Genomic DNA, 12,832 nt, shown 5'->3' with positions numbered 1-12,832 from the left:
TGACTGTCTGGTTCTTCCCAGAACCTCCACTTTAAGGTGGACACCCTATACCAGCCATGTCTTCACTTCCCTCCTAGACCTTCTCTACCATGCTCCCAAGAGAACTCTCTCCTGGAATTTTAGCTTCCTTTTATGTGTTGTCTTCTGCTATCAGAAAGTAAGCTCCTTGAGGGTAAGGACTGACTATCTTTCTATTTGTATTGCCAGCACTTAGCATACACAGGACCTGGTATACAGTCAGTGCTTAATACATGCTTGTTGAATTGATTTGTTGACTGCACTTTTCTAGGACAGTTGATTCCAGTTCAAGTAAGCTCGCTCCCCACTGCAAGACAATTGGGAACATGCAAAAGGTGACCATACTCAACAGGCTCTCAACATGTAGGATCAAAAGTCATTTCACCTCCCTTCCCTCCCACCCCCAAACCCACCCCCAGTCTTGGCAAACACTAAAACTAATCACAGTTTTGAAGAAATACCTGTTGCCTCAAAGAACAATGGAAGGCAAGGATAGTAAGAAAATGGATTAACTGGGACCCAGCCAACCTGGGCCACCAAATTAAGGTTATTTTCCTTGCAGTATATTTTTAGAAGCCAACAAACCATAGGACAGAAGGCTTTCTTGGGGATTATTTGGTAAACACACAAAGGATTATTTCATAGGGCTACTGTACATTCAACCTGCTACACCCTCTTCCTATTGATATACATTGTCCTAGGTAATACTTATCTCTTAGGGGCAGCAAGGTGGAACAGTGGATAGAGCACTGGCCCTGCAGTTAGGAGGACCTGAGTTCAAATCTCACCTCAGACAGTTAATGGCTGTATGACCCTGGGCAAGTCACAACCCCAATTGCCTTAAACATCTTGGGCCATTTCCAGTCATCCTGATATCTATTTTGTCACTGGACCCAGATGGCTTAGGAGGAAAGAGTGAGGCTGGTGACTTTGCACCGCCCTCCCTCACTTAAATCCAATTCACTGCAAGTCATGACATCACCTCACAATGTCATGGTCCTATTCAAGAATGAAGGACAAACACCAACAACAACTTCTCCTTTATTAATGAATCACTAAGGTCTCTTCTAGAGCATCAAGATAGCAATGCAGACCAACAGCTGGCTCTGAAGTCAAGAAGATTCATCTTCATGAGTTCAAATCTGGCCTCAAGACACTTTCCTAGCCAGGTGACCCTGGCCAAGTCACTTAACCCTATTGCCTCAGTTTTCCTCATTTGTAATCTGAGTTGACAAAAGAAACAGCAAACTACTCTGGTATCTTTGCCAAGAAAACCCCAAATGGGGTCACAGAAAAGTTGGATACAACTGAATGACAACTATTGTGTTATAGGTTGTGGGAATCAATTGCTGAGTGCCTTCATGTCAGGAAAAGACACTAGAAACTTTCTTAGTCCAATGCCTCACTTGATGGTCAGGAAACTTCAGCCCTAACCAAGAAGGGATTTGCCCAGGACTATCCAGGCAGTAAACTAAGAAACAAAGGGGATGAAAAAGTAACTTTCGATCAGATTTCCTTCCTGTTTTTTCTCTAAGATGGCATCAGCTCCAGGATGTCCTACAACCAGGTACTGCACAGTGGCCAAACAGATAGAATTGTCTTCAAGAGCCCCTTCTTGGAAAGAATTAACTTACTTAAATATTCCAGGCCCATGTGATTTCATCACTGGGGTTACTCCCTTCACAAGACAACAGTCCCTCTCTCACTTTGTAGATAAATGGGCTTCAAAAGTTAAGGCCCCAAAATTCAGAAGCCAAGCTGGTGATGAGTTTCTCCAAACTGCTTAGTGAGCTTCCCAGATGACAGACACCCAGGCCATTACTGGGTCCCAACACAAAGCCTTTCCAGCCTTGGAAGGCCTGGCAGACAATATGCTCTATTAGCATAGCCACCGAGAACCCAACATCACCTCCGTGCCCCAGAGAGACATCAGAGGATGGAAAAGGCATTTTTCCATATGGGCCACAGAGGCTGAAGATTTTATTCATGAAAATAAAAGCTGGAGCTCTGAAATAATGTGGGGCAGGTCAGACAGAAAAATCTATGATCAAATTTTAATTAAATAAAATATGTGCCTTTTTAAAGGTTCACAGAAGGGACAAGTTAAGATGATCTTTTTATGAAGAGATTAGGATGGCTTGTATTTAGTCACCAATTATTCAGTTAGAAGCACCAACAATTTGTTTTCAAGGTTTAGGGATGAATATCTCCTTGTAATGTTTACCCTACTCAGTTGCCTAGGCTTTTTTTTTTTTTTTTATGGACAGTGGAAGGGTCAACCTCAGGCCAGCCCTGTCCAAATTTTCAAATGCCATTCTGATGCCTCAGAGATCAGAAGATCCCAAGGTTCCTTGGAAGAATACAGTAGTAGAATCAAAATTACAAGTAACCTAAAGGGAAATGGTAAAGTCTTGAATCTAAATGGGCTGTAGCTTATTACCAAAGATTAAGTGTGAAGTGGAAGTGTGAAACCATCAAAGCTATGTATGAATGGAAAAGGTGTTGTAGTGAGAAGGAGAAATAACAAATAGGCATGAACACCTTATGGTAAAATAACCAAAGATAACTAGAAAGCTCAGTGCATAGAGCACTCGTCCTAGAGTCAGGAAGGCCCAAGTTCAAATCCTGCCTCTGATACCTACTAGTTGGGGGACCCTGGGCAAGGCAATTCACCTGCCTGCCTCAGTTTCCTCATTTGGAAAATGCAAATAGAGTTGCAAATTAAGGTGAAGGGTCTACCAATAAATGCGATCACAGCATCTATATCAATTTTGATTTCTGAGGTTTGGTCAGGCTGACAATTAAAAAGGAACCCGTCCTTTCTCCACACCTTCCCTGCAGGTGAAAGGACCTGGTCAGCTCCAGGCAATCCCCTAAATTAAATCCTCTTTCCTTTGAGGGCATCCTATTTCCTGACTCGTGCATGATGTGACCCTTGGATTCCTCAAGCTGGACAATGAACATAGACAGATTCTCATCTAGCTGGAAGGGATTCAGTGAGGTCCTTCAGGGAACAGGGATATAGGAGGAGGGATGGAGCAGGGAATAATGGGCTTCAAAGATATAATTAACTCTCTCATTCCCACTAGTAGGGGAAGCCACAAATATCAGTATATTCCATGACAAGACTATTTTTCACATCTCATCGACCCAGCTATGGGCTATAGGTTCATTACTCATTCAAATACCACCATATTTATCTTCGGTTGAAGCTTCTCAATGCAGACACTTTAGATCTTCTTTTCTAACCTCACTGTCTTAGACATGATCACGGCCATAGGAGGCACTTAGTAAATGTTTTTTAAAATGAATATTATACCTCAAGCATTGTCCTATAATCTAACACAGTTGTTGTTTTTTTAACCTGGGGGTCATGGATAGATTTCGGGGGGGGGGTCTATTTTCACTAACTTCAAACTAAATTTACCACTTCCTTCAATTATGAATGTGGGCAACAAATATCCTGAGTAGAAGTGCAAAGGTGCCAGCAGGTCAGGTCCAGGACACCTAAAAAGGCTAACAATCCTTGGTCTAATTCCATTATCTCCCCATCTAAGTGCAGCATCCTGAGCACCTGGCCTTTGACAAAATCCACACTGAGGATCCCACATTTCCCCAGCTTTGAAAGCATTCTCCTTTGGGATATTTCCCCTGACTTCACCGTCCTATGCGGAGACTGGCTCATTTTTAACAGAAGCCAACCAGCACTTATTAAAATGCCCATTACGGGTAGAGGACCTCATTCAAGGCCCCCTCTGCTTACAGGTCTTGTCCAATGGCTCATGGTGGTAACCCTGGACTCTTGAAAGCTGTGCTACTGGGAGACAAGCTTCAGTAGGCCCTACTAGCCACGTTTGAAAGGCTTTGACTATAAGATCCTACGCACAGGCTCAAGTCAGGCAATCAACATTTATTAACCATCTACTCAGTACCAGGCACTGGGGAGACAAAAGAGGCAAAAAACAGTCCCTGCCCTCAAGGGACTCACAATATAATGTGGAAGAGAAGAAAGCTAACTACTATGTAAAAATAAGCTATACATATAGATACACACACATATATATAAAAATGAGAGAGAGAATAAGATAGAGAAGGCACTAGAATTAAGGAAGGGCTATATATTTATTGTCTAAGAACTAGACTAGCTACACTGCCCACTCTAAAACTATTTTTGAAGGGGGGGTGGGCTACAGCAAAACCACTGTTCTATTAATCAAGACACAAGGTATTGAGATCTTTTTTAAAGCAGATCCCTACCATGACAAAACAACAGGCCTTGGTATAATGAATAGGGCACTGAACTTTGAGTCAAGAAGTTCAAATACTACCACGGCCTAATTGTGATGGAAATAATGATAGAGGATCAGATAAGATAATAGATAATAGTCTTTTGGAAGTCTTAAAGGGTCTATATAAATACTATGTAAAGATAGCTAGGTAGAACACAGCAGATGGATAGAGTACTGGACTTGGAGTCATTAACACCCGAGTTCAAATCTGAGCTCAGATGCTATCTCTGTGACCCATGGCAGGTCACTTAACCTGGATGCCTTAGGATCCTCATCTGAAAAATAAGAGTAATAATAACATCCACTTTCCAGGGTTGATGGGAGGATAAAATATCTGTAAGGCACTTTGTAAACCCTAAAGTGTGATAAAAATAGTAGCTATTATAATTATAGCCATTGTTATGATTGATTGAACAAGACTAGAAAACATCATGGGTTCAACCTAACTTGAATGATCCCTGTATGCTTCTGCATGAAAAGAAAGAAGGGAGATGAATGAACTAAATAACATCTCCAGGCCCATCCTGGTCCTAAGAGTTCAGGATTTTAGATGCTCAATTACTTTTAGTTTCTGAGTCAACCTTATCAAAGGACAAGAATAAAATGCCCTTTCTAGATTCTTCTGGGAAAGATAAAAATAAAAAATACTTTATATCTGACAAAGCACCTTCAACCTACACCATGAGCCCTAAAAAGAGAAGACCCTTCAAGGAAGACAGAACAATTATTACTCTCCTCCCTAAGCTTATGTGGAAGCAGAACCACAGAGGGGAAGCTACTTGCCCAGGGTTTGTGAGTGGCTTACAGCTTAGGTTCCGGTATTGCAGAAAGAAACTGGGAGGTCTAAGTCTTGGTACCAGCTCCACTGTTACTAAGGAACATCACTGATCTCAACTCTACTGGGCCTCAACTGTAAAATATAAGGTGGCTGGCTTAGATGACCTAACAAATTCCCAAACAAAATTCTTTAGACTCCCAGGGCAGTGTCCTTCCCATCATATCACACTCATCTTGTTATTAAAAGAGCCTAAGAAGGAGCCCCAGCCTACAATGTCCCAAAAGGCTTAGTGCAGTTGGGAACACCCTGTATTTGATAAGGAAGGGTAAAATAATCTAGAACTTTTTGTTGTTGTTGTTCTGGGAAGGGGACCAGGTGAAGAGAGGAATGTCACTATAAGCAACAGGTACATCCTCCTAAATGTCTATTAATTTCTTTCATTTTAGAGATGAGCCATGATAAACTGTATGGTATGATGGTGAAAAGAATACTGAGTTCAGAGGTGAGAGACCTAAGCTTAAAACCTGTTGTTTCCCACTTACCAGCTGTGTGACCCCAGGGCAATCCATGCTTGCCTCAGTTTCCTCATCTGTAAAATGGGGGTAATAGTAGCACCTATGTCCCAAGATTGTTGTGAAGATCAAATGAGATTATAATCTCAAAGTGCTTAGTACAGTACCTGGTATATAATGTTAGTTGGAAGCATCTCTTATTTATCTTCCTAAGTGAAGATGCACAGGAAAGAGGGTGGGAAGACGAGGTTGATTAAGTAGGATTCATGACTCCTTGGAGCATCAGAGCTGATGGATTGGGAATGAAGGGGTATGAATGGGCCGATGAAAGCCACACAGGAAAAAATGGAAGAGAGAGACAGAGAGACAGAGACAGAGACAGACAGAGACAGAGACAGAGGGAGGGAGGGAGACGGAAAAGGGAGAGAGGGAGGGAGGAAGAGAGGGGGAGACAGAGACAGAGACAGGACTCAAGGAGATGATGTCAATGAGGATTGCAGGCTGTGCTAACTCCTTAACAGCCTAAGGCTATGCCAAGCCCTGCTGCTGAACACAGGGTCCTGAATCCCAGGGACCCAGCCAATTTGCGGTTTTTCTTGGTTGATAGATTCGGTCATATAAATGTTCTGGGCAAGGCTGGAACAACTCTCACTGTACCTGCCGCCCTAGCCTACAATCAAACCTAGGCTACAATCAAACCCACTGACCAGGGACCACCTTAATGGCCATTTTTTTTGTCAAAGTCCAGTGACTGGGGGAAGCTAGGTGGCACAGTGGATAGAGCACTGGGTCTGGATTCAGGAGGATCTGAGTTCAAATCTGGCCTAAGACACTTGACACTTACTGTGTGATCCTGGGCAAGTCACTTAACTCCAATTGCCTCACAAAAAAACAAACAAACAAAAGAAAAAAACGTCCACTGACTTTCCTTTGGGGGAAAAAGGGAGGGAAGGGAAGGTAATAGTTAAGATGTTCAGAAGATAGGCTGGAAGAGGAGAGGGCTGGCTGGATAGAGGGGCCACCCTCATTAGCTCAGGGCTGGCCTTAGAATAAGGAAAGACCAAAGTTCAAATCCTACCTTTGACTGGATAGAGTTGGGACTTCAATTCTTGCCTCAGACACTTACTAGCTCTGTGTGACCCTGGGCAGGTCACTTCACTTGTGTGCCTCAGTTTCCACAACTATAAAATGAGAATAATAATAGCACCTACCTCACAGGATTGTTTTGAGCTTAAAACGAGATGTTATCGGTGAAGCACTTAGCATGGTAGAAGGCAGTTAACAAATTTAATTTCCTTTATTCTTATCATTCTATTTCCTTCTCACTGTTTCTTTAAAATGAGGGGGGTAGGGGCAGCTAGGTGGCGCAGTGGATAGAGCACCGGCCCTGGAATCAGGAGTACCTGGGTTCAAATCCGGCCTCAGACACTTAACACTTACTAGCTGTGTGACCCTGGGCAAGTCACTTAACCCCAATTGCCTCACTAAAAAAAAAAAAAAAAAAAAAAAAAAAATGAGGGGGGTAAATGCAATGATCCCCAAAAGATCCTTCCCAGGCTAAACCCTAGCATCCCAGACACTACAGGTTGCCACCTGCTGTTGCTGTTTGTCCTTCTAAGAGGACCATGACACTGGGGTGAAGTCATGACTTGCAGTGAACTGGAATTAAGTAATGGAGAGCCGTGCAAAGTAACTCTCTCCTCCCTAGCGCTCTGAGTTCAATGGCAAGATATACATCAAGATAACTGGACCTGGCCCCAGATGCAATGCAAGACCTTGGCCTTTTTCTGTAAAGAGGCCCTGGAGGCAAGTCATGATTATGGAGGCTGATGATGAAGATGAAACTCTGCCTCTCAACAGAGGGGTGGTCAACTACAGGTGAGCATTGGACCATGTTTCTAGACACAGCCAGTGCGTGGATTTGTTTTGTTCAACTGTATTTGTTACAAGGAAAGGTTCTTAGTGGGGAACAAGGAAACAGGGTCAGTTGGCAAGCAAATTTTTTAAAAGATTAAGCAAGGGAGTTAGCAAATTCAGGCCCTACTGATTCAGACCCTAAATAACCATGTATTTGATCTTGAGAGAGGCAGTGTGGGAGAAAAGTGCTGGATTCTCTGCCTCATATTACCGGCATGGATCTGGGCAAGAACTTTAGCCTCAGTTTCCTCATCTGAAAAAAAAGTAAAGGTATTGGGCCAGAACCCCTTCCGGCTCTAAATCTATGACCTTATTATCTAAGCTCATAAGGTCACTAAGTGGCCCTGACAAAACTGGCTCTGAAATCTTCTGACTGAATGAATCCAGGGACCAATTGTATTTTCACGTTGCCAATCCCCCACCAATCCCCTCAACTCCTCCTCCTTCTCCTCCTCCTCCTCCCTTCTCTCTGGGCCTCCACTTCTTCATCTATAAAATCGGAGGGGGCATTAGAAGCTCTCTAAGGACCTTCCTGGCACTACCAATCAAAATGGGTTCCTGTAAGTAGATGCTCAGCTGATTGATTGATTTAATCAAAGCTGGCAAAAACATAACAAAGAACTATGCATGGGGCTGTGCTGCCCTGGGGATGATGGAAGGCAAGCAAGCAAAGACAGATAATATGAAATCTCACTGTTTCAGGGAAAAGAAATAAGAGATTGCTTCCTTCCTCCAACTGAGTAAAGAGCTGAAGATTCCATATATCTCTGCAGGTTGCTCAGGTATTTCCCCCACCCCCACCCCCTTCCTTGCTGTTTTCCTCTGGGGCACAGACCACTGGAAGATATCCTGGCTACTTCCTTAAAGCTCTGAAATTGAGGGGGTGGGAAGAAGAGACAAAGTGAAATTGTGTTGAGAGATGGTAGATCTCATTCTTCCTGATCCCAGTGATTTCCCTCCCAAGGAAAGTGTTCTAAATCTGAATATGGTTATAGCCTTTCCCCCTGCATTTCAGGTCTGACTGCATTTCTCTAAGGTCATCCAAAGGTCTTTGGAGGAAGAAAGATCATAGACAAGCATCCCACTGCCCTATATGCAACCCCCTCATGACAGATGGGTCTGTGTCTGCTACCAAGTTCTAGGCAGGGATAGTAACCTATTTGGACCTAGCTATTCTAAGAAGAATATCTCTTGTTGTTTATTAAAAAAAAAAACCATACACAACTCAAGGCTACTGCCCTGCTCTTGACAGAGGGATGATGACCTTAAAATACAGAGACAGAGATTTTCAGAAACAGCTAATTTCTTCTAAGGGCTTTGTTTTTCTTTTATTTTTCCCCAATGCGAAGGAGGAAGAGGTAAGAAGGGTGAGATAGCAAAAAAATAAAAGGTCGCTGAGTCACCTTTTTTCAAAAAGATAAGTCATTGAGTCATTTTTTTTTCAAATGAGAACAGAAGGAAACCAGAAAGAAGCGCAGTCAAGCAGGATAGCTTTGAAAACTACAGACTGGATTTATGTATTTGATGATTATGTATTTTTTTAAACTCAGGGATTTGAGTCTTCCTGACTCCACTGGTCATTTTTATCTGGTGCCCTAAATCCTTTTTTTTAAACTTCCTTTTTAGCTTATTATTTTCCAGTTACATGCAAAGATAGCTTTCAACATTTGTTTTCATAAGATTTTTAGTTCCAAATCTTTCCTCCCTCCCCTGGGTTATATATGTACAATCACATTAAACATATTTCTGCACCTAAATCCTTTTTTGAGAGATGAGCAAACTGAGGCAGAATTAAGTGGCTTGCCTAGGATTACACAGCCATCATTGCCCAAGGTTAGAGTTAGACATTTGATTTTATTGATTAAAAGGTACTTCCAGGTGAGGAAACTCCTACCAATGCAAATCTGTAGCTTTCTCTGCCATGACGGCTAGGTGGCACAGTGGACAGAGTGCAGGGCCTGGAGTCAAGAAGATCTAAATTCAAATTCGGCCTCAGACACTAACTAGCTGTGTGACCCTGGGCAAGTCACTTAACCTCAGTTTCCTCCTCTTTATATGGGGATAATAATAGCACCTACCTCCCAAAGTCATTGCAAGGAACAACTGAGATAATAGTTGTAAAATACTTAGCACACAAAAGGTACTTTATCAATGTTAGTTATTATCATTAGTTATTACAAATAGCTCAGTGCTAGGTCTGAGGAGACCATCCAACACTATTATTCTTTTTATAGTTCCTGGCATACAGTGGGTGTGTAATAAATGTTTGCTGATTAACAAATGGTATACTAGAATACAGAGGCTGGGAAATCTTGACTGCGTGACTGCATTTCATCTCTGTAAATATCCTCACTTGTGAAGTAGGGAAGATATCACAGGCTCTCCTTGCCTCCTAGGGCTGAGAAAAGGCAGTATCATAGATACTGTGAGGACTCACTGGATAATCTGTGTTATGCAAGGTGGTCATTATCCTCAGTGCTCAAGGCCTCAGTACCCCATTATCTCAGTATGAACAGAGCCAGACAGCAATGAAGTATATAATTAACAGTTTTCAAGTGGCTACGTCACCAATTTATCAGCCTCAGTGATGTGTAAATGATAACGCAGCTGATAGAGAACCAGGCCTAGAGTCAGGAAGACTCACCTTCCTGAACTCAAATCTGGCCTTGGACACTTACCAGTTGTGTGACCCTGGGCAAGTCATTTTATCCTGTTTGCCTCAGTTCCCTTCATTTGTAAAATGAGGGGAAGGAGAAAATGGCAAACTGCTCCATTTGACAAGAAAAACCCCAAATGGGTCACAAAGAGTCAGACACAACTGAAGAAAAGTTAACAAATGTGTAGATGTCAGAACTACAAGGAACTTAAAGATGCACCAGTCTGCTAGTCGAAGCCCCTTTACCAGAGGGATAAAGCTGAGGCCCCAAGAGGAAAGGTTCAGGCTAAATAAAGCTTTGGCCAACCATGGTTACAAAAGATTGAGTGCTGCTGAATTTAAGGCTGTTTGAAAGCCTTCCGTTCTGGGCTTCTGGCCTAGAGAGAGAACTAGTGCTTCTCAGCGCTCCTTCACGGCAGCGTTTGTCTGTCTGTCTCGCTCTTATTTGTATTCCCAGCATGACACAGTACGTGGCACATATATCTGTCTGTCTGTCTATCTACCTATACATTCATTCTTCCTAGAGCCAAGCACAACATTATGTGCATGGAAAGTATGTTAAAAAAAATAAAGCAGAAAGTAAGTACATGTTGGGTGAATGAATAAAAAAATATGGAATCTGTGTCTTTTCTTAACCAGCCTGCCCATCCCTCACTTTCTGCTACCCTGTTCTCATAAGCGGGGGGAGGAGGGCCAATTCTGCACACAGCTTGTTCCTGGAGGCGAGTCCTTGGAGAACCATCCCAGCACGGAGGGGGAAATGGACAGATTTCCACTCCAGGCCAAACCAACCCAGAAGATGTTTCACTTTCCTGTGGGGCTGCCAAGACTAAAGACCCTCCAGCTATGTTCCCTTGCTGGGAAAAGGCCTGAACTGAGGGGCCTTTCCAGCAGCACACAGCCTTTTACCCGAACTCAAAAGCATCTCCAACTTAGGACGTTTCCCCATGTTGCTTCAAAGGCTAGAGAGGAGGACTTCAATTTCTTTGGACAATGTTCAAAACATTTTTCTGCCCTGGGTGGGGACGTAACCTTAGTTTGCTTTCTTCTCCCCTCCCTGCAGGGGTTTTGAACAGTGTTCAATTTCAAACCAAGGAAAAGAAAGGAGAGAGAAGGAAATAAAATCAGTTCTACTTGCCTGAACATCGAACTCTTGCAGGAGGCCAGTGATGGTCTGTGAAGAGAGGATCACAGTCAGTTTCTTCCAGACACCAGACATGTGGGGAATTGCATTGGATTGAGGCCTGAACATCCCAAAAGAAAGAGGGTCTAGTCTGGGACAGCTGTGCCCCCAGAAGCTCTCTTCCTCCAACTTCTGGGACATCTACCCATTAAATTCAGATGGGCCCCATGGCCTGGCTTTGGTTTAAGAAAAGTCACTCACTGATCCCCTTCCACAGGCCCAAGAAAAGCTGTCACAAGTACCAAACTTAAGTCAGGCTACACGTACAGCTGCGGGGTAGGGAGAACAGGGGGGACCACTAGGAACACATTCAGAATGCTAGGGCGTTTGTGTGAGGACCCCACCAATTCTCTTCCTGTCATACCACAATTTGAGGACTCTCCCAATGAAGAGGGAAGGAAATGTTACACCCCCAAAGGGCAACTACATCTGGGGCTGGCTGATCGGCATCAGCCCTTGTCTATGTCCTTCTGAACAGAGGAAGTTCTGGGTGGCACAAATGTTCTCCTGGACAGAAGAAACAATTGATGACTTCTACCAGTGATCCAGTAGGGAGCTTGGCCTTTCCCACAATTATTCCGATACCCAAGTGGTGCCAGTTTGATGTACTATTTTCAGACACCAGGAAAACTTAGTATTTGTACCAAGTGTGCCAGGCACTGTGCTAATTACAGGGTTTTTTCCTTTCCTTTTCTTTTTTTTTAAAACAAATATCTCGTGTGATAACGGCCAAGCGATGTCATGTACCCTCAGCTATGGTTTCAAATCCACGCGACTTTGAAAAGAGGCCCTCATAACACATCGGCAAAGCTCTTTCTCTGGGAATGATTTTTTACAAAGCCCTGAGGGAAGTGACTGTTTAGAGGAAATAACAAAATCCACACTCTGGGAATGGGGCCCCAGTTGGGAGAGCCAGGGGCAAGAAAAATGGATTAAAAAAAATTCAGCTTCTGTCAAAAATAAAAATAGCTTTACACCAATGTCCCCTATGACAAAATAGCAGAGTGGGGAACGTTGGGTTAGTGGCAAAGGTTACTACCTTAAAGTAGTTGCGTTTTCATTGTGCAAGAATGGGCTAGGGCTTTGCCTAGAGGCAGGCAGCCACCCACCCCCTTTTAGAATGGGCACGATAGAGGGATGGGAGGGCACAAGGGGGAGAAGGCACTATATTGAGCACAGCAACGAATTACTATGACAAATCTAAAGAAACAGCTTCCCTTTAAACCATTAAGGAGGAAACAGATCTCCCCCAGCCAAAGAAAGCATAACTGTAACCAAAACTGGACAGGATTGTGAGATTTATTCATTTAATCTCCTAGATTTACTTTCAATCCCAGTGTAGGGCACTTCACAGATACGTTTAATAAGTTGTCAGTTCAATCATAGGGATTGAGTTGCCATGAACCATCCATGTGGATGTGGACTGTGGAAATAAGTTCTGGATGCCACATTTCTAAAAAGGGACTATAATAAGCTGGC

At 43.1% G+C, this 12,832-nt stretch overlaps 1 protein-coding gene across 1 annotated transcript in view; it reads right to left on the bottom strand.

The window, feature by feature from the left end:
• The window catches only part of NDRG1 (N-myc downstream regulated 1), an 82,567-nt gene that overhangs the window by 45,110 nt on the left and 24,625 nt on the right, over nucleotides 1-12,832 (bottom strand). The window contains exon 3 of the mRNA XM_043971926.1: nucleotides 11,309-11,344. Within this exon, the coding sequence (XP_043827861.1) occupies nucleotides 11,309-11,344 (36 nt within the window). The remainder of the gene's footprint in view (nucleotides 1-11,308; nucleotides 11,345-12,832) is intronic.

This window comes from Dromiciops gliroides, chromosome 1, assembly GCF_019393635.1.
Source record: "Dromiciops gliroides isolate mDroGli1 chromosome 1, mDroGli1.pri, whole genome shotgun sequence".
NCBI lineage: Eukaryota > Metazoa > Chordata > Mammalia > Microbiotheria > Microbiotheriidae > Dromiciops > Dromiciops gliroides.
Note: the sequence above shows the minus strand (reverse complement) of the source record. Positions and strands in the feature narration are given on the sequence as shown.